Here is a 24,980-nt window from a genome sequence, read left to right on the forward strand (position 1 = left end):
TATTTTTGGCCCAGACAAGAGCTGTTCAAGAAGGCCATAGTGTTTCTCTTGCGCGATTGACTTTCACACTCACACAAGGAACAGCAATACTTAGTGTAAACCCACTTGCAAATCTAACAGCATCGCAATGACTTTTAAATCTCCAGCCACTCATGCTTATTTTAAATAATACAGCTTACAAAGGATTTCAACATGGAGTTAATTTCTTCAGCTAAGGCAGCCTATGTGACAGGGACTGACAGCTTTTCATTAGTTTTGTGTAATAGTACTGGCTGCAGACTTGTTTTTCAGGCATCTGTAAACAGTCTCCCCTCGGCAGGTTTGTGTATAATGTTTAGATCTTCTAACAAATCATCAGTGTCACTGCAGAATGTAATGTCGCCTTCAATAGTTAAATGAAACACACATTTTTTTTGGCAGTCCCAAAACAAAGACTCATATACTGCTGCAGTTGTGAGGCTAGGAGTTCAGCTTTATGATTTGGAAGATTTAAATCCGTAATCAGATCACTGAGTTCACACTGTGTTGTTTTGTGTGATTCTCCAGATAAAAAAAAAAGGTCTGGGTTACTGGCGGATGATTGCAGATTTTAGGCTGTATTTGTCTGTTCAGAATTGTCACTGTCATTGCTTGATGGTGGTACATGTGGGGGAACAGGACCTGACAAACCTTCACCATGAGCCTCAGGGCAAATAACAGATAAAATATCAGAATATAGAATATTACTCTGTCTCTTGGTATCGACTCCTTTCCTCAAGGGAGGTACCATACAAAAATAGCAATCTGATGTGTGACTTACGGGTTCGCACCAAATAGCAGGCACACCAAACTTGATGGAGATGTTTCTGTCATGCATCCAAGCATTCAGTGTAGATGAACACGAGGTGCAACACACATTGGAGCCCACGATTTGTCTTGGTGCCCCGCTCGATGCCGGAAGTAAAAGGTCATTCCCTTGTGTCACTGCTGCAGTCATTGTCATCTTCTTGAACCACATATAACATAAAAAAAGTAACAAAAGTTATTAGGTTCGTTGTTGGAGAAACGGGACTTTTTGTGAACGTGCACACTTGCTGAGTAACAATTGTTAAATTTCAATACTTGACCTCGCATATATTCATTGCCAACAGTTCCAACAGTCATTCCAGTAATAAGTAAACTAACACAGCAAAAGAGCATATAGCCTTGTCAAATGACAATCAAAATTGTATCTGGTTTCTCCATTTGATAATCCTAACATGACTGGACGATATGCACGAATCATGGCGTACAGCAGTGTTGCCAATTGTACTGGAAGTGTTCACCTCGCTCACTCACAGCAGAGAAATACTCATCACAAGGCATTTGAATGTAGCTCTTATAACATCCCACAAATGTGACCCTGAAATGTACACACTTTATTTACTCACAACCCTGAGGTAGGAGACAGTTTTAGCCTTTATTTTATGGATGTCCTGATATGATCCTACTCAAGTCTGGATCTATCGTGAAGCAGGAATGGGAGTGCGAGGGATAGGCCAAGTTCTGGGGGATCGAGCAATACAGGCTCTGACAGAGATAGCGAGTGGCGCACCTCAGGATAGGCAACTCACTCAACCCAAATACGCGCCCAAGGTACGCAGTACAACTCAATGGTTGGGTGTGGAAAATCAAAGATTCCAAGACTTACCAAGCGGGAAAGCGCCGGTAGACAGGCACCATTAAATAACACACAAACACACACACACACACACACACACACACACACACACACACACACACACACACACACACACACACACAGAGAGAATTTCTAGCTTTCGCAACCAACGGTTGCTTCTTCAGGAAAGAGGGAAGGAGGGGGAAAGACGAAAGGATGTGGGTTTTAAGGGAGAGGGTAAGGAGTCATTCCAATCCCGGGAGCGGAGAGACTTCCCTTAGGGGGAAAAAAGGACAGGTGTACACTCACGCGCGGCGAACACACACACACACACACACACACACACACACACACACACACACACACACACACACACACACACACAAGCAGACATATATATCACTGTAATATATATATGTCTGCTTGTGTCTGTGTATGTGCGGATGGGTATGTGTGTGTGTGTGTGCGCGAGTGTACACCTGTCCTTTTTTCCCCCTAAGGGAAGTCTTTCCACTCCCGGGATTGGAATGACTCCTTACCCTCTCCCTTAAAACCCACATCCTTTCGTCTTTCCCTCTCCTTCCCTCTTTCCTGAACAAGCAACCATCGGTTGCGAAAGCCAGTAATTCTGTGTGTGTGTTTGTGTGTTATTTAATGGTGCCTGTCTGCCGGCGCTTTCCCGCTTGGTAAGTCTTGGAATCTTTGTTTTTAATATTTTTCCCATGTGGAAGTTTCTTTCTATTTTATTTTCACACACACACACACACACACACACACACACACACACACACACACACACACCTTTCCGCCGTCCACCTAACCTTCGTAACCTCTTGGTTCATCCCTATGAAACCCCCAAACTACCTTCCCTACCCTCTGGCTCCTACCCTTGCAACCGCCCCCGGTGTAAAACCTGTCCTATGCACCCTCCCACCACCACCTACTCCAGTCCTGTAACCCGGAAGGTGTACACGATCAAAGGCAGAGCCACATATGAAAGCACCCACGTGATTCACCAACTGAGCTGCCTACACTGTGACGCTTTCTATGTGGGAATGACCAGCAACAAACTGTCCATTCGCATGGATGGACACAGGCAGACAGTGTTTGTTGATAATGAGGATCACCCTGTGGCTAAACATGCATTGGTGCACGGCCAGCACATCTTGGCACAGTGTTACACCGTCCGAGTTATCTGGATACTTCCCACCAACACCAACCTATCCGAACTCCGGAGATGGTAACTTGCCCTTCAATATATCCTCTCTTCTCTCTATCCACCAGGCCTCAATCTCCGCTAATTTGAAGTTGCCGCCACTCATACCTCACCTGTCTTTCAACAACATCTTTGCCTCCGCACTTCCGCCTCGACTTACATCTCTGCCCTTACTCTTTGCCTTTACATATGTGTGTGTATGTGTGTGGGTGTGTGTGGGTGTGGGTGGGTGTGGGTGGGTGTGTGTGGGTGTGGGTGGGTGGGTGCGCGCGCTCGCGCTAGCATATACCTATCCTTTTTTCCCCCTAAGGTAACTCATTCCGCTCCTGGGATTGGAATGACTCCTTACCCTCTCCCTTAAAACCCACATCCTTTCATCTTTCCTTTTCCTTCCCTCTTTCCTGACGAAGCAGCCGCTGGTTGCGAAAGCTCGAAATTCTGTGTGTGTGTTGGTGTGTTTTATTCATTGTGCCTATCTACCGGCGCTTTCCCGCTCGGTAAGCGGTAAGTCTTGGAATCTGTGTTTGAAATATTCCGTGTGGGAAAAATATATCTAAAAACAAAGATGATGGGACTTACCAACAAAAGCACTGGCAGGGCGATAGACACACAAACATACACACAAAATTCTAGCTTTCGCAACCAATGGTTGCTTCTTCAGGAAAGAGGGAAGGAGAGGGAAAGACAAAAGGATGTGGGTTTTAAGGGAGAGGGTAAGGAGTCATTCCAATCCCGGGAGTGGAAAGACTTACCTTAGGGGGAAAAAAGGACAGGTGTACACTCGCACATATACACACATATCCATCCACTCATACACAGACACAAGCAGACATTTGTAAAGGCAAAGAGTTCGGGCAGAAATGTCAGACAAGGCAGAAGTACAGCAGCAAAGAAGTTGTTGAAAGACAGGTGAGGTATGAGCGGTGGCAACTTGAAATTAGCGGAGGTTGAGGCCTGGCACATATCGAGAAGAGAGGATATACTGAAGGGAAAGTTCCCATCTCCGGAGTTCTGACAGGTTGGTGTTAGTGGGAAGTATCCAGATAATCTGGACGGTGTAACACTGTGCCAAGATGTGCTGGCTGTGCGCCAAGGCATGTTTAGCCAGAGGGTGATCCTCATTACCAACAAACACTGTCTGCCTGTGACCATTCATGCGAATACACAGTTTGTTGCTGGTCCTTTCCACATAGAAAGCTTCACAGTGTAGGCAGGTCAGTTGGTAAATCACGTGGGTGCTTTCATATGTGGCTCTGCCTTTGATCGTGTACACCTTCCGGGTTACAGGACTGGAGTAGGTGGTGGTGGGAGGGTGCATGGGACAGGTTTTACACCGGGGGCATGTTGCAAGGGTAGGAGCCAGAGGGTAGGGAAAGTGATTTGGGTATTTCATAGGGATGAACCAAGAGGTTACGAAGGTTAGGTGCACGGCGGAAAGACACTCTTGGTGGAGTGGGGAGGATTTCATGAAGGATGGATCTCATTTCGGAGCAGGATTTTAGGAAGTCGTACCACTGCTAGGGAGCCACATTCAGTGTCTGATCCTGTCACAAGTGGGGCACTTTTAGGGTGGTTCTGTGAGAGGTTCTGGGTTTGAGGGGATGAGGAAGTGGCTCTGGTTATTAGTTTCTGTACCTGGTCGGGAGGGTGGTTGCGGAATGCGAAAGCTGTTTTCAGGTTGTTGGTGTAATGGTTCAGGGATTCAGGACTGGAGCAGATTCGTTTGCCACGAAGGTCTAGGCTGTAGGGAAGGGACCGTTTGATATGAAATGGGTGGCAGCTGTCAAAATGCAGGTACTGTTGCTTCTTGGTGGGTTTGACGTGGACGGATGTGTGAAGCTGGCCATTGGACAGATGGAGGTCAATGTCAAGGAAAGTGGCATGGGATTTGGAGTAGGACCAGGTGAATCTGATGGAACCAAAGGAGTTGAGGTTGGAGAGGAAATTCAGGAGTTGTTCTTCACTGTGAGTCCAGATCATGAAGATGTCGTTAATAAATCTGTACCAAACTTTGGGTTGGCAGGCTTGGGTAACCAAGAAGGCTTCCTCTAAGCGACCCATAAATAGGTTGGCATACAAGGGGGCCATCCTGGTACCCATGGTTGTTCCCTTTAATTGTTGGTATGTCTGGCCTTCAAAAGTGAAGAAGTTGTGGGTCAGGATGAAGCTGGCTAAGGTGACGAGGAAAGAGGTTTTAGGTAGTGTGGCAGGTGATCGGCGTGAAAGGAAGTGCTCCATCGCAGCAAGGCCCTGGACGTGCGGGATATTTGTGTATAAGGAAGTGGCATCAATGGTTACAGGGATGGTTTCCGGGGGTAACAGACTGGGTAAGGATTCCAGGCGTTCGAGAAAGTGGTTGGTGTCTTTGATGAAGGATGGGAGACTGCATGTAATGGGTTGAAGGTTTTGATCTACGTAGGCTGAGAAACGTTCTGTGGGGGCTTGGTAACCAGCTACAATGGGGTGGCCGGGATGTTTGGGTTTGTGAATTTTAGGAAGTAGGTAGAAGGTAGGAGTGCGAGGTGTCGGTGGGGTCAGGAGTTTGATGGAGTCAGGTGAAAGGTTTTGTAGGGGGCCTAAGGTTCTGAGGATTCCTTGAAGCTCCTCCTAGACATCAGAAATGGGATTACCTTGGCAAACCTTGTATGTAGAGTTGTCTGAAAGCTGACGCAGTCCCTCAGCCACATACTCCCGTCGATCAAGTACCACGGTCGTGGAACCCTTGTCATCCGGAAGAATGATAATGGATCGGTCAGCCTTCAGATCATGGATAGCCTGTGCTTCGGCTGTGGCGATGTTGGGAGTAGGATTAAGGTTTTTCAAGAAAGATTGAGAGGCAAGGCTGGAAGTGAGAAATTCCTGGAAGGTTTGGAGAGGGTGATTTTGAGGAAGAGGAGGTGGGTCCCGCTGTGATGGAGGACGGAACTGTTCCAGGCAGGGTTCAATTTGGATAGTGTCTTGGGGAGTTGGATCATTAGGAGTGGGATCAGGATTATTTTTCTTCGTGGCAAAGTGATATTTCCAGCAGAGACTACGAGTGTAGGACAGTAAATCTTTGACAAGGGCACAATGGTTGAACCTGGGAGTGGAGCTGAAGGTGAGGCCTTTGGATAGGACAGAGGTTTCGGATTGGGAGAGAGGTTTGGAGGAAAGGTTAACTACTGAATTGGGGTGTTGTGGTTCCAGATTGTGTTGACTAGAATTTTGAGGTGTTGGGGGGAGTGGAGCTGGAAGTGGGAGATTCAGTAGATGGGAGAGACTGGGTCTGTGTGCAATGAGAGGAGGTTGAGGTTTGTTGGAAAGGTTGTGGAGGGTGAGTGAGTTGCCTTTCCAGAGGTGGGAAACCAGGAGATTGGATAGTTTTTTAAGGTGGAGGGTGGCATGCTGTTCTAATTTGCGGTTGGCCTGTAGGAGGATGCTACGAACAGCCGGTGTGGATGTGGGAGAGGAAAGATTGAGGACTTTGATTTGGGATAGGAGTTGACGGGTGTGTTCATTGGCCGAGTCGATGTATAGATCAAGGATTAAGCGGGTGAGGGCTATGGATTGTGCAGTTTGGAACTGGTATAAGGACTGATGGAAAGCAGGATTGCAGCCAGAGATGGGAACTTTAAGTGTGAGGCCACCAACACCAACCTATCCGAACTCCGGAGATGGGAACTTGCCCTTCAGTATATCCTCTCTGCTCAATATCTCAACCTCCGCTAATTTAAAGTTGCCGCCGCTCATACCTCACCTGTCTTGCAACAACTTCTTTGCCTCTGTACTTCCACCTCGACTGACATCTCTGCCTGAACTCTTTGCCTTTACAAATGTCTGCTTGTGTCTGTGTATGTGCGGATGGGTGTGTGTGTGTGTGTGTGTGTGTGTGTGTGTGTGTGTGTGTGTGTGTGTGTGTGCAGGAGTGTACATCTGTCCTTTTTTCCCCCAAGGTAAGTCTTTCTGATCCCGGGATTGGGATAACTCCTTACCCTCTCCCTTAAAACCCACATCCTTCCCTCTTTCCCTCTCCTTCCCTCTTTCCCTCTCCTTCCCTCTTTCCCTCTCCTTCCCTCTTTCCCTCTCCTTCCCTCTTTCCCTCTCCTTCCCTCTTTCCCTCTCCTTCCCTCTTTCCCTCTCCTTCCCTCTTTCCCTCTCCTTCCCTCTTTCCCTCTCCTTCCCTCTTTCCCTCTCCTTCCCTCTTTCCCTCTCCTTCCCTCTTTCCCTCTCCTTCCCTCTTTCCCTCTCCTTCCCTCTTTCCCTCTCCTTCCCTCTTTCCCTCTCCTTCCCTCTTTCCCTCTCCTTCCCTCTTTCCCTCTCCTTCCCTCTTTCCCTCTCCTTCCCTCTTTCCCTCTCCTTCCCTCTTTCCCTCTCCTTCCCTCTTTCCCTCTCCTTCCCTCTTTCCCTCTCCTTCCCTCTTTCCCTCTCCTTCCCTCTTTCCCTCTCCTTCCCTCTTTCCCTCTCCTTCCCTCTTTCCCTCTCCTTCCCTCTTTCCCTCTCCTTCCCTCTTTCCCTCTCCTTCCCTCTTTCCCTCTCCTTCCCTCTTTCCCTCTCCTTCCCTCTTTCCCTCTCCTTCCCTCTTTCCTGAAGAAGCAACCATTGGTTGCGAAAGCTAGAAATTCTGTGTGTGTGTGTTTGTGTGCTTTATTTATTGTGCGTGTCTGCCGCCGCTTACCCGCTTGGTAAGTCTTGGAATCTTTGTTTTAAATCTTCGTTTTTAATATTAACAAAGATTCCAAGACTTACCAAGCGGGAAAGCACCAGTAGATAGGCACAATGAATAAAACATACACAGAGAATTTCGAGCTTTCGCAACCGGCGGCTGCTTCGTCAGGAAAGGTGGAAGGAAAAGGAAAGATGAAAGGATGTGGGTATGTATGGATGGATGTGTGTGTCTGTGTCTGTGTCTGTGTCTGTGTGTGTGTGTGTGTGTGTGTGTGTGTGTGTGTGTGTGTGTGTGTGTGTGTGTGTGTGTGTGTTTGTTATTGTCTCTATGAACGTACCAATGCTTTCGTTTGGTAAGGGAGAGGGTAAGGAGTCATTCCGATCCCGGGAGCGGAAAAACGTACCTCAAGGGGGGAAAGGTACAGGTATACATTCACGCACATATGCGCTACACACACACACACACACACACACACACATATATCCATCCGCACATATACAGACACAAGCTCTCTTCTTGACAAGCATAACAGAATCTGATGATGGCAGTCTCCCTAAATCTATAGTTCACATCTTACCAGGATAATAAATTGCAATCTAGACAGTTCTTGAATTTTTTCTTACTGTGTCTATCTCAACATACTTATCTCTGCCCTCAGGTGGAAGTAAATCCTCGGCGAGGATGCTGGCCGCCGGTGTCACTGCTGCTTCTGATCCCGAGCCCTGAGGAGAAACAGCGGTGGGTCCTCGCCATGGAGGCAGCCGTGACTGGACGGCACGCGCAGTCCTACCAGGGCAGCCGGCTGCTGTCGCTCGACAGGGCCAGTGCACTGGACATAAACTGCTGCCTGGCACTGTCGGACAAGGTGGGTGTTTCCTTGGCCTTACTGTGCTGATCACTACACTGAATGAATGCTCATATACAGTTCGTGCTCTCAGTGATGCGGCTGATGGAAGTGCCTGGAGCTGTGGTAATAATGTGAATTTGACCAGCATTGACTGCTTTCTGATTCCTGTTGGCTAGTTAGTGGATAACATTTCACATTATTGATGTCTCTTGAAGCAGTTAAGCTTTTAAATCACTGTGTGTGTGAGGGGATGATGGTGGGGGGAGGGGGGGGGGGAATTATGGATGGACCCTCTAAGGATTTGGAGCCTGGCTCTTACCAAGTGAGCTAGGAACAACTCTGCTTGACTCTCTAAACAAGATACATTTCATGATTTTAAACAAAGTAGTATTCTTGAAGAAAATGCTGCCCTATTAGTGTGTTCTTTTACTTATTGATACTTGGTTGGAGCCCATCAACTGGTAGCTCGGCATGTGCTAGTTGCCTGTATGCCTCAGCTTTGGTCAAATGACAGCCTGCTCTCGCTGGCCTCTGATTTGCTCATTGCCTCTCACAGTGGTACAGGAGATAACCAGATGGGGCACTCTACTTGGGAACTCAAGGGCTACCTGCTGTGTCTGGAACTGCTGGTCAGCTTTATGGTAAACTGTAGAATCCGGTCCTATGAAACAACAGCTGCGAAGCTGAAGGTCATGCAGAAATAGATGTCAGTGTCTTTGGGCAGCTAGAGTGGATGTCCACCATGAGGGAGTATCCCAACTTACAGAAAAGTGGGAAAATGTGTGCAAAGAAATAATTATATTGATAAGTTACAGAAAGGTATTAAGATCATTCAAAAAGGAACGATTTTGAGGCCATAAAGTGAAAAACACTAAAGGGATTGTAATGCAGTGCTGTTGCCTATGAAAGAAGGTGTGGTCCCAATGAGAGACCCAAAACCCCAAATTTGCCACTGGAGGTTCATGGGCTCGCACCATTGTGACATCTGAGCAAGCACATGCAAGTGTCATCCCACTATACTGTACTCAGTAGTACTGAAAACAGACAAATGGAGACTTCAAAAGAAAATCAAAGGGGTGTAGTGCATTTCCTGACAGGTGGAGTGGAGGGAAAGGAGAAGAGCACCGTATGTCCATTGACCTGGAACACCCACATCACATTACCATATCATTGTCCAGCATGTGAATGCCCTCATTATTGAAGCCTGGCGAGTTGCAGTGACATATATTGACCCAGAGGTCACACTGAGTGTCAGAATTGCAACAAACATCCAGTACTCTGTACATTTCTGTCATGTTTCAATGAATTTCCATTTCCCATACTACTCATGCTTTAAGGAAATGCACTACACCCCTTTGCTCTTCTTTCGAACCCTGCATTTCTGTTTTCAGCAGTACTGAGTGTAGTGGACAGTTGACAGATACACAAGCTCACTCTGTATCACGGGGTGTGCATACATCTGTGTAGTGATGAGTTTGGGTTCTCAATACTTTTAAAGGTACCACACCACTCTTTCATAGGCATTGCCTTTATAATACTTTTAGCAGTTTTCATTTTAAAAACTCTGGCTCATTTCTTTTTGAATGACCTTAATATGTGGATTAATATGATGTACACTCATGGACAAAAGGAGTGAGAACCCTCGCTTTTTCGTTATGCTGATCCGCACAGCTTTAAAGTCTGCTTCACAGAATAACAGGCAAGGCGATGGAGTGCTGCCAACATACTATGCACAGGCGTAAAACTGAAAAACTATCCGAACTTTGTCAGACTGTTTTCAGTCATGTGTAAGATTATATTGCTGCTGATTAGTGTGTTAAACACAACACGTAAGTATAAGATATAAATGAAAGAAGGGACACTAATTAGCATGAACTGTATTAATAAAAATAAATTTCAGCTTATCGTGATAACATAACTGCTTTAGCAAGACAAAGTACCCCAGATCGTTACGAATTAGCAAAATATTATGCGCATTCGGCCGCGAAACGGTTTGTGTCAGCGTTCAAAAAAGCCGTACTGGATTACCGTTGCTGACCTACCATGAAAGTGAGCAAAGTTAGCAATGCGTGAATATTCATAACGAAATTCAGTTAAAAATCATTCAGTGCCACACTTAAGTCAATTAAATTATTGACAGAAGCAGAAAAAGTAGGCGATCCACAGGGCGCCAGTACAGAATAAAGGTAGCAATAAAACGTATTGGGGACTCAAGAATTTCTTGAAATTGCTTTACTGATAGTCTATCTGCCTCCATCGAGATTAGAACCGAAAACAAAACAGACCTCCCTTGCAGTAGCAAATACCTTTCACTACACTAGCAGACAAACCAGGCAAACAGCCCTCTATTATTACCCCAGACATGAATAAGCCGGCAATTTCGCAATGAAAATGGCAGTATAAAAATCGTGTTACTAGTGAGTAAACGTATTATACAATGTTTCAAATTATCTATTAGACTCACCAGAGCCAGAAAATTTTCATTTTCATTATCCGAAGTGTTTCTAGCTAGCAATGTGAATGCTTGCTCTTCTAAAACACAGTGGCATTAATACTGGAATCTGAATTACCACGCGTATAGGCAAATGGATTTTATTTGCATCCCTGTAAACGTGATTTGGATCGAAAACATAGCTACGAGTAATATGCTGATGTATCGCCTGCAACTAGAACATTTCGAATAAAGTTTAGGGGGAATTATTTTTGCGGCTCTCATCTTCAGTAACTGTCGTAGCTATTTTCGTGGTTAGGATTTCATCACCTAAATCGGTAAAAATGGAACCCTACTAGTCTCACTTTCTTGACCGTCTGTCTGTCTACCCAACCCTTAAAACCCATTTACGTCGAGTATGGGCAGACATAATAGAAAATGTATCGCATTTCCTGCGGTCTACGGTCCCTTGGTAGTGAAAAAGTGAACTTCTATGTCAACACAATCTAAAGATATGGCCGTTTATGTAAAGAAAATTTACGCGAAAGTTCATAGAATGGCTCTAAGAACCGTGCGACCAAACTGCTTAGGTCCTGAGTCCCCTAGACGTAGAACTACTTAAACCTACCTAAAACACACACACACACACACACACACACACACACACACACACACACACACACACGAGGAAGGATTCCAACCTGCAACTGAAGCAGCCGAGCGGTTCGAGACTGAAGCTCCTAGAACCGCTCAGCCACCACACCTGGCGAAACCCTTTTCACCTCATGTATAATGATAATATATACTGTCTCGTGACGATGAACTGTATTCGCCAGCAACTCAGATCGTTTTATCACTGAACTTTTAGGAAAATACATTCAAATTTTGTTGGAAGTCGTCTGCAATATCCGTTTATAAATGCTCGAGGAACGTTGTATGCGATATCCACTTCTGAAGACGCCGGCAGCTACTGAAGTACCATAACAAATAGTTAAGAATTTATTGTTATTGGTCCATACGTGACACTTTATTTCAGCATCAATTTAACGCACCTAGGTGTTTGTCTGTGGCTGAAAGTAATGAACAAAAAATAAACAGCAAACAACTTCGATGTTCAAATCAAATGTAACTCGCATGTCGCAGTTACAACATAATTTCGTTGTTATATCTAGATGACTACATCTACAGTATTTCTTTGCAATCAAGACTTACATGACTGGCAGAGGGTTCATCAAACCACCTTCGGACTATTTCTCTATCGTCCCACTCTTTAATAGCGTGCGGGAAAAAGGACCGCTTAAATCTTTTCTTACGAGCCCTGAATTACATTATTACTGTGGTCATTTCTTCCTGTGCTAGTTCCCGACAGGGACAGATGTTGGTGATTGAAATATCAGAAAAGATCTCGCAGCAACAAAAAACGCTTTTGTTCTCATGAATGTCACCCCAACTCACTTATTAAATCTGGGACCCTCTCTCCCCTATTTCGTGACATTATAAATCGTGCTACCGTTCCTTGGACGTTTTTGGCGGCTACCGTTCCTTGGACATTTTTGGTGAGCACCGTCAATCACGCTTGTCAAGGATCCCATATTGCGCAGGAATACTATAGCAGTGGCCGGACAAATGTAGTGTAGGCAATGTTTCAGTAAACCTGTTGCATATTTTTAGTGTGCAGCCAATAAAATGCAGTCTTTCGTTTGCCTTCCCCACAAACGTATGTTTGCGATCATTCCAGTTTAAATTTTACTGGGTACTGAGATGAACTGACAGTATTTCAACATGTGTTTTGTCATGTTACCGAAAGTTAATTATTGTTACTGGACGCAGCTTTCGTGTTTAATGTATTCCTCGTTCAACAGAGTACACTCCTCGTACACCACGCGTAACTGTTTCAAAGCATTAAATTGTTACTGATGTTACTAAGTTGAAGTGGTCATATAAAGCTGCCGTTTTGAAACAAAGGAAAATATTATAGCGAAATATCGCAACTAAGAAGCGGACTATCCGAATAAACAAACATTTCTGGTTCTAGTCATTGCAGTAGATCTACTACACAGTACTGTAAATTAGGAGCAAAGTCCATTAGTAGATCGTTATCAGGAAAACCGGCTCTCATAATCCTGCCACTACATGAACGAAAGTTTCCAAACATGTCAGTAGGTAATCGAGGGAAGTTGATGCATTCTGTCTACTGAATTGCAACGTACGCCAGTTACGAGGGGACCCGCCAAGTGTCTTACCATAACTTCACTCAGTGAAAGAGGGGACACAATAAGCAAACACGTGTCTCTGCTTATCTGCATACACTCGACCGTTTCTGAGAAAACGACGGTCAAAGTTTTCAATGCGCTGTTGCTATAGTGTAGATACCTTTTAGCATGTAAGGATTCAATTGAAGTGGTGGCTCAGCGGCTACCGTCATGACTTCATAACTTTGCGCTGGTGAGTTCGAAACCCGGTTTTGTCACACACACACACACACACACACACACACACACACACACACACACACACACACTCACACACTCACACACACCTGAATTATCTACTAATGTTTATTTCAATTTATGTTGAAACAATGTTGTCGTTATTCGTTAATTAATTTACAGTGTAATGAAAGAAGTTAAAAAAAAGTATTTGTGAATGTCCTTGCAACCTTACATGATGTAAGGAGATTCAAAAATGTTTCACATTATTTTCTCATTCATTTATTTTCTTTTTAATTCACTAATTACACAGAAAGTTAACTGAGGAATAACGACAACATTATTTCAACATAAATTTGGGGGGGGGGGGACATTGGTAGATAATTCCGGTAGACAGGGAGGAAAAAATAAAAATAATAATAATAATAATAATAATAACACACATCAATTAAACAAAAATAAAAATAATAATAATAATAATAATAATAACACACATCAATTAAACAATCAGAGGAAAACGAAATCTTAAGACAGCCACTAGAACAAGCACAAATAGAACACGAAGTGACGCACATGTTAGATATACAAGAAAAATTTCAGCTGACATATATAGAATACAAAGACACACATACAGACATTAGACCATTCTTGCATAGACTGCCAAATACCCCACAAGTCGAAACAACAATAAAAACTTATCAACACAATCATACACGACAAAATAAATGGAAACACAACTATGGAAGAGTTAAAACTACCAGTTTATATAGGAGCACTCACTACATTAAATATACACACTAGGCAGAGATCAGAACCAACCAACACACAGAAGAAACCCACAAAACCAGAATGGCAACACAGGCTACAGATCAGAATAGAAAAACTGAGAAAAGACATCGGACAGCTATCACAGTTTATAAGAAATGAAATTTCAGGGAAAAAAAACGAAAAAGGTTAGGTAAAATCTCACAACAAGAAGCGATAGGGCAATTAGATGAAAAGAAGCAGAAATTACAAGCATTGGCCAAACGACTTAGAAGATACAAAAAAAGTGAAAATAGAAGGAAACAAAACCAAACATTAAACACAAACCAACAGAAATTTTACCAGACAATAGATAACACACACATTAAAATAGACAATCCACCAAACATAACAGACATGGAACACTTCTTTAGCAACATATGGTCAAACCCGGTACAACATAACAGATATGCACGGTGGATACAAGCAGAAACAGACACGATACCACAAATGCCTGAAGTGATAATTTTGCAACATGAAGTCACCCAAGCAATTAATTCAACTCACAATTGGAAAGCCCCTGGAAAAGATAAAATAGCAAATTTCTGGCTAAAGTAGTTTACCACGACACATTCACATATAACTAAATTATTTAACAGTTACATTGCAGACCCATACACATTCCCTGATACACTTACCCATGGAATAACTTATCTGAAACCTAAAGATCAAGCAGACACAACAAACCCAACTAAATATCGCCCCATAACATGCCTACCAACAATATACAAAATATTAACTTCAGTCATTACACAGAAATTAATGACGCATACAACACAGAACAAAATTATAAATGAAGAACAAAAAGGCTGTTTCAAAGAAGCACGAGGATGTAAAGAGCAACTGATAATCGATGCAGAGGTGACATATCAAGCTAAAACAAAACAAAGGTTGTTACACTGTGCATACATTGATTACCAAAAAGCTTTTGATAGTGTACCCCACCCATGGTTACTACAAATATTGGAAATATGCAAAGTAGATCCTAAATTGTTACAGTTCCTAAACATAGTAATGAAAAATTGGAAAACCACACTTAATATCCAAACAAATTCAAATAATATCACATCACAGCCAATACAAATTAAGCGTGGAATATACCAAGGAGACTCATTAAGTCCTTTCTGGTTCTGCCTTGCTCTGAACCCACTATCCAACATGCTAAATAATACAAATTATGGATACAATATTACTGGAACATACCCACACAAAATCAAACATTTGCTCTACATGGATGATCTAAAACTACTGGCAGCAACAAATCAACAACTCAACCAATTACTAAAGATAACAGAAGTATTCAGCAATGATATAAATATGGCTTTTGGAACAGACAAATTTAAGAAAAATAGCATAGTGAAGGGAAAACACATTAAACAAGAAGATTACATATTGGATAACCACAGCGACTGCATTGAAGCGATGGAAAAAACAGATGCCTATAAATATCTAGGATACAGACAAAAAATAGGAATAGATAATACAAATATTAAAGAAGAACTAAAAGAAAAATATAGAGAAAGACTAACAAAAATACTGAAAACTGAATTGACAGCAAGAAACAAAACAAAAGCTATAAATACTTATACTATACCAATATTGACCTACTCATTTGGAGTTGTGAAATGGAGTAACACAGACCTAGAAGCACAAAATACACTTACGCGATCACAACGCCACAAATATAGAATACATCACAACCATTCAGCAACAGAAAGATTCACATTAAGCAGGAAGGAAGGAAGAAGGGGATTTATCGACATAAAAAACCTACGTTATGGACAAGTAGACAATTTAAGAAAATTCTTTCTAGAACGAGCAAAAACTAGCAAAATACACAAAGCAATCACTCATATAAATACATCGGCTACCCACTGCAATTTCATAACCACTTCTACAACCCTTTAGATCACATAACATCAACAGATACGAAGAAAGTAAATTGGAAAATGAAAACAGTACATGGCAAGCACCTGTATCATCTAACACAGCCACACATCGATCAAGACGCATCCAACACATGGCGAAGAAAAGGCAATATATACAGTGAGGCTGAAGGATTCATGATTGCAATACAGGATCAAACAAACACCAGATATTACACCAAGCATGTTATTGAAGATCCCAATACCACAACAGGTAAATGCAGACTTTGCAAACAACAAATAGGAACAGTAGATCACATTACAAGCGGATGTACAATACTAGCAAATACATGACAATGTAGCAAAAATAATACATCAACAGCTTGCCTTACAACATAAACTTGTAAAACAAGACGTTCCCACATACAAGTATGCACCACAAAATGTACTGGAGAATGATGAATACAAATTATACTGGAACAGAACCATTATAACATAAAACATCACATAACAAACCTGACATCATACTCACCAATAAAAAGAAGAAATTAACACAACTAATCAAAATATCCATACCCAATACAACAAATATACAGAAGAAAACAGGAGAAGAAAATTGAAAAATACATCCAACTGGCTGAGGAAGTCATGGACATGTGGCATCAGGATAAAGTTGACATTATACCAATTACACTATCAACTACAGGAGTCATACCACACAATATCCACCAGTACATCAATGCAATACAGCTATATCCAAACTTATACATACAACTACAGAAATCTGTAATTATTGATACATGTTCAATTACCCGAAAGTTCCTAAATGCAACATAACATATACCGTACAGTTAAAAGGAAGTCACGCTTGATCAAGGTCCGCGTCACTTTCCATTTTTTAACCAGCAATAACGTCTGAGAAAAGGATGATAATAATAATAAAAAAAACCAATATGTTCTTGAACTCAGGAATCGAAGTTATGAAGGAACGACTGTAGCCACTGAGCCACCACTTCAATTGCATTCTCGGGCGCCTTCTACAGTACAGAAACAGCCCATTGATAACATTGACCGTTTTCTCTAAAACGGTAGAGTGTCTGCAGATAAGCCGACACACATGTTCGCTTATTTTGTCCTCTCCTTCACTGAGCAAAGTGAGTGTATGGCACCTGGCAAGTTCCCCTCATTAGTCTACATCTACATCTACATTCATACTCCGCAAGCCACCCAACAGTGTGTGGCGGAGGGCACTTTACGTGCCACTGTCATTAACTCCCTGTTCTGTTCCAGTCGCGTATGGTTCGCGGGAAGAGCGACTGTCTGAAAGCCTCCATGCGTGCTCGAATCTCTCTAGAGCTGTTAGAAGGGAGGCAAGTTCTTTCGCGTAATCTGTGTGGAATTGAATTGGTATTCCGTCAGGTCCAGTAGACTTTCCTCTGTTGAGTGATTTCAGTTGCTTTTCTATTCCTTGGACACTTATTTCGATGTCAGCCACTTTTTCGTTTGTGCGAGGATTTAGAGAAGGAATTGCAGTAGAGTCACTTCTTATGCCTGGCGAGAACTATGTATGCCTCAAGAGTAAACTATGCCACTTGGAAACACGGCGAGCGAGGATAAACGCGTTTTCCTTTTTATAAGGCAACCTTCTACAGCTAAAATTCACGGAGTGTTCTTTGGGTTGCCTCAGATATTTCAGAAATGTTTCTTGTGTTAGGCCTGCCATATGTGCAAAACATAAACATTTCGTTTCATGTAATATTTATCAGGATAAGACATGACAAGAGTGGATCCATCCCTTCTGAGAAAAATTACAGATTCTAAGTTGCTCCACTATGTAATGAAACGAGTATGGGCTTGCAATCTCTCTTTTATGCCATCGATTTCCTTGTTACACGTACTTGGCCATTGTGTTGTGGCTGCAGTTGTGGAGAAGGCAGTCTGTTTCCTACTAGTGCTGTTTTCGCAGCAGATATTAACCGCGATGAATCATTCAGTCAATGCTAAATGGCCCATCTGGCTGAGGCAGACAAGGGCTTCTTGCAGAGGGATTTTCAAATGGCTATATAGCCAGAACTATGGGTCTTCACAAGTTGACGTTAGCGAGGTGGATTAGATGAAATGAGAGGGTGGGAACCTGAATGGAAGGCCTCATGGCCGCCACCTCAAAACAGCAGCAGCTCAGGATTGGCACATATGTCGTTTCAGTGAGAACCACCCATTTGTCAATGCACGACAAAGTCAGCAAACGTTGGGTCTCAATGTTAGCAGTAAGACCGTCGCTCGTCGCTTAAGGGAAGGTGGACTTAGAGCAAGAAGCGCTGCTGTGAAAGACACATTGACTGTTTCCTACAGAGAAGCCTGCCTTTCTTTTGCTGCTGAAAATGTCCACAAACCTCTCCAGTTTTGCAGGCAAGTGATTTTTACGGACAAAAAAGTTTTCTCAACAGCATTAACTGGAAAAGTACTTGTCTACCGGGCAAAAGGTGCTAGGTATAATCCAAAATATATTTACAGTTGCCGAAGGTGTGGCAGGGAGTCGGTAATGGTATGGTTATGGATATTGTCTGACGGGTGTGGGCTCCTGTGGGAAGTGGAAGGAAGGCTTGATTCGCGCAGTTACGTATCAGTTCTGTAGAACATGATGTTGCCTTCTGTGACCGCAAAATTTGGCGATGAGCAGATCGTGTTCCAACAAGATAGCTCATCTATTCATATGGCATGTGTGGTTAAGAGGTGGTTCGACGACCATAGTAATATTAATGTAATGGAATGGCCACCTAAAGGAGCCGACATGAATCTCATTGAGAATATTTGGGCAAAAATTGTCAGAGTAATACGGGAAAAGGGTCAGTCACCGTCGACTCGCCGGCAGCTTTCTGATGTGATTGCCGGCCGCGGTGGTCTCGCGGTTCTAGGCGCGCAGTCCAGAACTGTGCGACTGCTACGGTCGCAGGTTCGAATCCTGCCTCGGGCATGGATGTGTGTGATGTCCTTAGATTAGTTAGGTTTAAGTAGTTCTAAGTTGTAGGGGACTAATGACCACAGCAGTTGAGTCCCATAGTGCTCAGAGCCATTTTTCTGATGTGATTCATGATGCTTGGAATGAGTTACTTGCTTCTCCTAGTTATGTGGCTAGAGTTGTGAGCTCAATGCCCGACAGACTTCAAGCCACTGTAGAATCCGAAGGAGGCTATATGCGATACTAAGCAGCATCAGCAGAGATGTTTTTTCCCAGCCCTTAACCAATCAGCTGCAACACATGTTTCAAGTTATTTATTTTTTTACAGATGTATGTTTTATATAATTTTAATGAAATGCAGTAAGTGGACTCTGGACAAACAAATTAATTCACAACAAGATATGTAATATTTAATTTGCTAAGAGATACTCATATTTTTTAGAGACTGCTTGAATATATAATGTATGACACACGTGTATATGCAAGAAGGATAAAAATAAATTCAGCACAAATGAAAAATATTGAGGAGAAGCTCGCCGATGAAGGCGTAATTGGAGAGCGAAGGTTGGGCTAGAAGGGGAGGTAAGGAGGCCTGAAAAAGAAGAGAAAAATCAAATACGCAATAGACTTAGTCGTTGTCCCAGCCGAGGGCTGTTGGTATATGCAGTTCGGAGCAACAGTAGAATAATAGTTTTATTTACTGATTTTTGAGGCTTTATTTTGTGACGACTAAACAGTGCTGCTTCATGAGACCCACTATTTGTCCACATGTGGCTAAACATCAGAGGTGTAAAAAATTTTGAGATGTGCCGAACTGCTCTGGAACAGTAACGTGTTTTAGACAACGAGATGATTTTTCGTTCATTTCATTTTAACCATACACAGCACGCTTTGAAATTCTAATCTATAATTTCATTTTATTATTATGTATCTTTTCTTCACTGAAAGTGAATGGCAATAAGTTTCAAGATGTAAAGTATAACTGGAAGTTTTTAATTTGTGGAATACTTCAGTCCAGAACCGCGCAGCTGCTACGGTTGCAGGTACGAATCCTGCCTCGGGCATGACTGTGTGCTCTCCTTAGGTTAGTTAAGTTTAAGTAGTTCTAAGTCTAGGGAACTGATGACCTCAGATGTTAAGTCCCATAGTGCTTAGAGCCATTTTGTAGAATAGTGTATTTAACAGTTAATGTTTTCAACAAATCTGTAATTACAAGACATATTAAGAAGCAAGTCAAAAATGGCATTGTGGAAAGATAAGGTTGGTCTCTAAAGGGTGACGACTGTCAAATAGCAAATACAAAACTATGGGTAACAACAACTGTTGATGGTGAGGAGCCATAATCTATATGCCACTATTCTGTAATTGTGTTTCGGAAGTTTATCGTCGATCCTAGGACTGAAACTGATATTCTGTTTTACGTAAAGAATGTAACATTAGAAATTTACATAGCAGCGCAGAATATTAATACACAGTATATAGATCAAGAACCTAAATCCACTGCCTACAATTTTATTCTCAATGATGGCATTGAGACAGTAAATACCAAAAGGAATAACAAAACTCTCAGAATCGATACAGAGAATTCAAGTGTCCAGTGGATTCAAAAGTTTGCTATAATAGCGAATAATTGCTTTCATGGACTCCTTCATGTCTACGTTTTCTCAGTCACAGTGTTTGAAACAAGGACTAGCAAGGTAAAACATTTTTCCACAAACTGTCAGATTGGAAGTCGGAGAACAAGTTACATAAATTACGATGACAACAAACGTTTCTCAAGTACATTGGTCACTGTAGGCACCCAACACTTTTATTTTGTGTTACATACGCAGTATGTAAACTGGCAATGCCACCAACACACAATACCACTACGCTGTGAAACAACTGTAGCAAAACAGAGCATCCTCATTGTCCATGTGATGGATAATACGACTAATTCGCAGTATAAATGTCAATGTAAGCAGAAATTTCTTTTGGAATGTGCTTCCTGAACCAAATAACAAACATTTCCAATGTCTTCAGAGCGAATCGTGTAGCAAATGTAATTTAAAGGACATAACATATCAAGTGGATTTACAAACAAAATTATGAACCACTCAAGAGTGTAAATAGATGGTCACGTAGTTGTCAGACATATTCTACGGTGTTCCCATTGTCCATTACACTAGCAGCAGGAAGAAAACATTCGCTCAGCGGATGTGCTAAGATAGCTAGCACTGGCAAAGCTCGTGCTTCGAAGACGCCACAGCATCATCTGCCACCACTTTGTGGGAAACAAAATACCTCAATTATAACCCAATGTGCTGTATTCGCATACCTGTGACTATGACTTGGCACTAAAGTGTTGTTTTGGATAGTATGTATGCTCAGATTGCGAATCTAACATCATAAATAAAGACAATGGGAAATGAATTAGGTGTCCTTACTCTTCCGTAACATCAAATATATTTCAGTTATTCTGCCTTAAATGAACTGCGCAGAAAATCATTCACCAGAAATGAATAACTTTTTAGCAACACCAGGTGATATTAACAGCTTGCCGTCGCAGGTTAGGCGTGCTTTCAATGGCGTCATATCGCTGACCGCACGGCTGCTTGTGCCGTCAGTTCAAATCCTTCCCTGGGTATTGATATGTGTTAAGTTAGCTGGTTTCAGTAGTTCTAGGTCTAGGGGACTGACTATCTAAGCAGTTTTGTCACATAGTTCTTAGAGCCATTCTTTGACCTTTCGCGAAAATTTTCTTTACATAAACGGCCATAGGAGATTGCGTTGACATAGAAGCTCACTTTTTTACACCACCAAGGGACTGCATAACACAGGAAGTGTGATACATTTCTGCTTATTATGTCTACCCGGACTTGAGGTAAACGGGTCTTAAGAGTTGGTTAGACAGATAGGCGGCCAAAAAAGTGAGACAAGTAGGGTTCCATTTTTACCGATTTAAGTGACAAAATCCTAGCCACGAAAATAGCTACGACAGTTACTGAAGATGAGGGCTGCATAAATAATTCCCCCTCCCTTTATTCGAAATGTTCTATTTGCAGTCGATACATCAGCATATTACTCGCAGGTACGCTTTCAATCTAAATCACATTTACAGGAATGCAAATGGAAACCAATTTGCCTATGCATGTAGTAATTCAGATCCCAGTATTAATGCCACAGCATTTTAGAAGTGCGAGCATTCCCATTGCTAGCTAGCTTAAGATACACTTTGGCTAATGAACGTTTTCTGGCTCTGGCGATTCTAATGAAGAATTCGTAACGTTGTAGAATACATTTGACAGCTATGTCGTCATTTATTTCCTGGGGTGATGCAGAATTATCCTACTAAATTTACTCGCTAATAATAGTATTTCGATAAACATCCTGATTGATTGTCATGTAAGCGTTGACATAAAGGTAGAAAATTCATGTTTTTAGTCCAGAAAGCTCTATGCAACAGAAACTGCAGATCATTTTGCCATTTTCATTGCGAAATTGCCGGCTTATTCATGTCTGGGGTAATAATAGAGGGCTGTTTGCCTGGGTTGTCTGCTAGTGTAGTGAAAGGTGTTTGCTACTGCGAGGGAGGTCTGGTTTGTTTTCGGTCCTAATCTCGATGGAGGCAGATAACCTATCAGTAAAACAAATTTTATGAAATTCTAGGACCCCCAATACATTTTATTGCTACTTTTATTCTGCACTGGCGCCCTGTGGATGTCAATATGACTCTCTAGCGTACTTTCTCCGCTCCTGTCAATAATTGAATTAAATGTGGCAATGAATGTTTTTTAACTGAATTTCATTATAAATCGTCGCACATTGCTAAATTTGCACACTTTCCTTGTACGTCAGCAAAAGTAATCCAGTATGACTGGTCTGAATGTTGACACAGAAAGTTTCGCGGTCGAATGCGCATAATATTTTGCCAATTCGTAACGATCTGGGGTACCTTGTTGTAATATATCAGTTATGTTATCTCAATAAGCTGAAATTCATTTTTATTAGTACAGTTCATACTAATTAGCGTTTCTTCTTTCATTTATATCTTCTATTTACGTGTTGTGTTTAACACACTCATCAGCGTTGATATAGTCTTACACATGATTGAAAACAATATGACAAAGTTCGGATAGTTTTTAAATTTCACACCTGTGCATAGTATGTTGGCAGCACTTTGTCGCCTTGCCTGTTATTCTATGTGACAGACTTTAAAGCTGTGCAGATCAACGTAACGAAAAGGTGAGGGGTCTTGCTCATTTTGTCCACGACTGTACATTGTACTGTTAAAAAAGAAAAATGATAATGATGATATTCATAACAATGGGTTGTTCATTACTTTTGGTATTACCTTGATATGTATTTTATATGGGGAATTAACAAACTTATTGAGTTAGTTAGCTGATACTGCACATAGCAAACAAAGTATATAAATAATCTGAGAAGTAACGACTGCTTGGCTTCTGTAAATTCAGGATCTATGTTACAACAAGAAACATGCCTGTTAAAAAATATATATATCTTGTTTTATTACCTGCTTCATGACCTCCATTAAACATATGTCAAATCTCTTCACAAGCTTTACGATTCCTGTATTATAGTTGGCTGTCACCATCCCATTAAACCTATTGTTCACTGCATTCCTCACCTCAGCATCACTTCCAAAACATTCCCCGTCAACAAACATCTTTTTAAGAAAAGATGTGCTATGTGATTATATTCTTCATTCAGTTCTTCAAAAAATCTGGGTTGAGTGACCGACATCAGTTGAGTTTCGCGATGCATAGTTATTACTCCATTGTTGACAATTTCACATTTCTTTTGTAATTTTTGTATCTCCATAAACTTCCTTTAGTGGATGGTATATTTCTGCAGATTTCAGTTCCTGTGCAGTCCAAAATTGAATAGCATGTCTGACAGCCCCACAAATGGATGAACTTGGTCTAATACAGTTCATAACAGTCCCAGAATGCACAGTAACAACTTGTTCTGACTGTGAACTTGCATAACGCTGTCACATGATGTTGAGGAGACCGTTTGCTTTTGCATAGAAGCCCAATATCATTAGAGCACAGCAAACATGCAGTAGGTCATTATTTCTTGGGCTACGCTTGTGCTTATACACGTTTATGAACAACATGAAAGAAATGTGATTTGAAAAAGTTTGTAAGACCTAGTTTATTGTTGTGAGCTGTAGAAAGTTGTGGTAACTGAAAATTATTGAAATTGTGTCTAATATTAAATCATGCTCTTCAAAAATTTCAGGTTTTGCTGTTGGGAGCAGAGGAAGGTCTCTTTTCATTCAACACAAGTGCAGTGAATACTAGTAAGCCAGTTAAAATGAAGGGTGTCAGCAAAGTTCATCAGATGTCAGTCCTCTCTGAGATCAGAATTGCTATTATGATAGTAGGTATGTAAATATTCTTTTGATTTCATACGGATTTTCCCAGATACAAAATAATTTTCTTGTGTACCCAGTACTAGCAGTTCCTACAGTCAAGATAGAATTCATTTGCTGTTTAAAGAGTGTGGGCAGTGTCGGACATGTGATCAGCCAATACTGTGAACTGGACTAAGGCTCACACTAGGTACCTAGCTTTAGTGAATAGTGTAGTATCACTTTTACTACTTCAGTATGCTTCATGTACAGACTCAAAACTGCAGTGCATAGTGAGTTTTTGCCCAATCTTTCTGAATCATGATGCAATTAGACTGGCACTACCGGGTTGGAATTTAATTTGTGTGCAGTCTCGAGATTATCACAGAGATGGGCTGTACCCTCCGCCGAGTCTATCATTTTTTTCTAATATTCCTACATACTGCTTCCTGGTTTACCACCAGAACATGTCATGTAAATTCTACAGTACCTGCTAGAGGTAATGTCTAACAGTCAAGTAGGTGCTGCTGCTGCTGCTGCTGCTGCTACTACTACTACTAGTAGTAGTTGTAGTAGTTGTTGTTGTTAAAGGATATAGGGCATGTCAAAGTATTTAAAAGTTTAGACTAATTTAAAATAATCTAATTTGTATACACATATATTTACAGACTTCTAGTTAGAGACAGTCATTAGATTTACTCCCGGTATACAATATTTTTTTTACAAATAACTTATTAAATAATGTAATCCAACAGTGTTAACTCATCTCTCACTATCAGTCACTGC

General features: G+C 41.8%; 1 protein-coding gene across 1 annotated transcript in view; it reads left to right on the forward strand.

Annotated features, from left to right (window-relative positions):
• Nucleotides 1-24,980, forward strand: part of LOC126284006 (citron rho-interacting kinase) — a 200,319-nt gene that overhangs the window by 130,690 nt on the left and 44,649 nt on the right. The window contains exons 27-28 of the mRNA XM_049982548.1: nucleotides 8,159-8,365; nucleotides 24,083-24,227. Of these exons, the coding sequence (XP_049838505.1) occupies nucleotides 8,159-8,365; nucleotides 24,083-24,227 (352 nt within the window). The remainder of the gene's footprint in view (nucleotides 1-8,158; nucleotides 8,366-24,082; nucleotides 24,228-24,980) is intronic.

This window comes from Schistocerca gregaria, chromosome 8 (genome assembly GCF_023897955.1).
Source record: "Schistocerca gregaria isolate iqSchGreg1 chromosome 8, iqSchGreg1.2, whole genome shotgun sequence".
In the NCBI taxonomy this organism is placed as follows: Eukaryota; Metazoa; Arthropoda; class Insecta; order Orthoptera; family Acrididae; genus Schistocerca; species Schistocerca gregaria.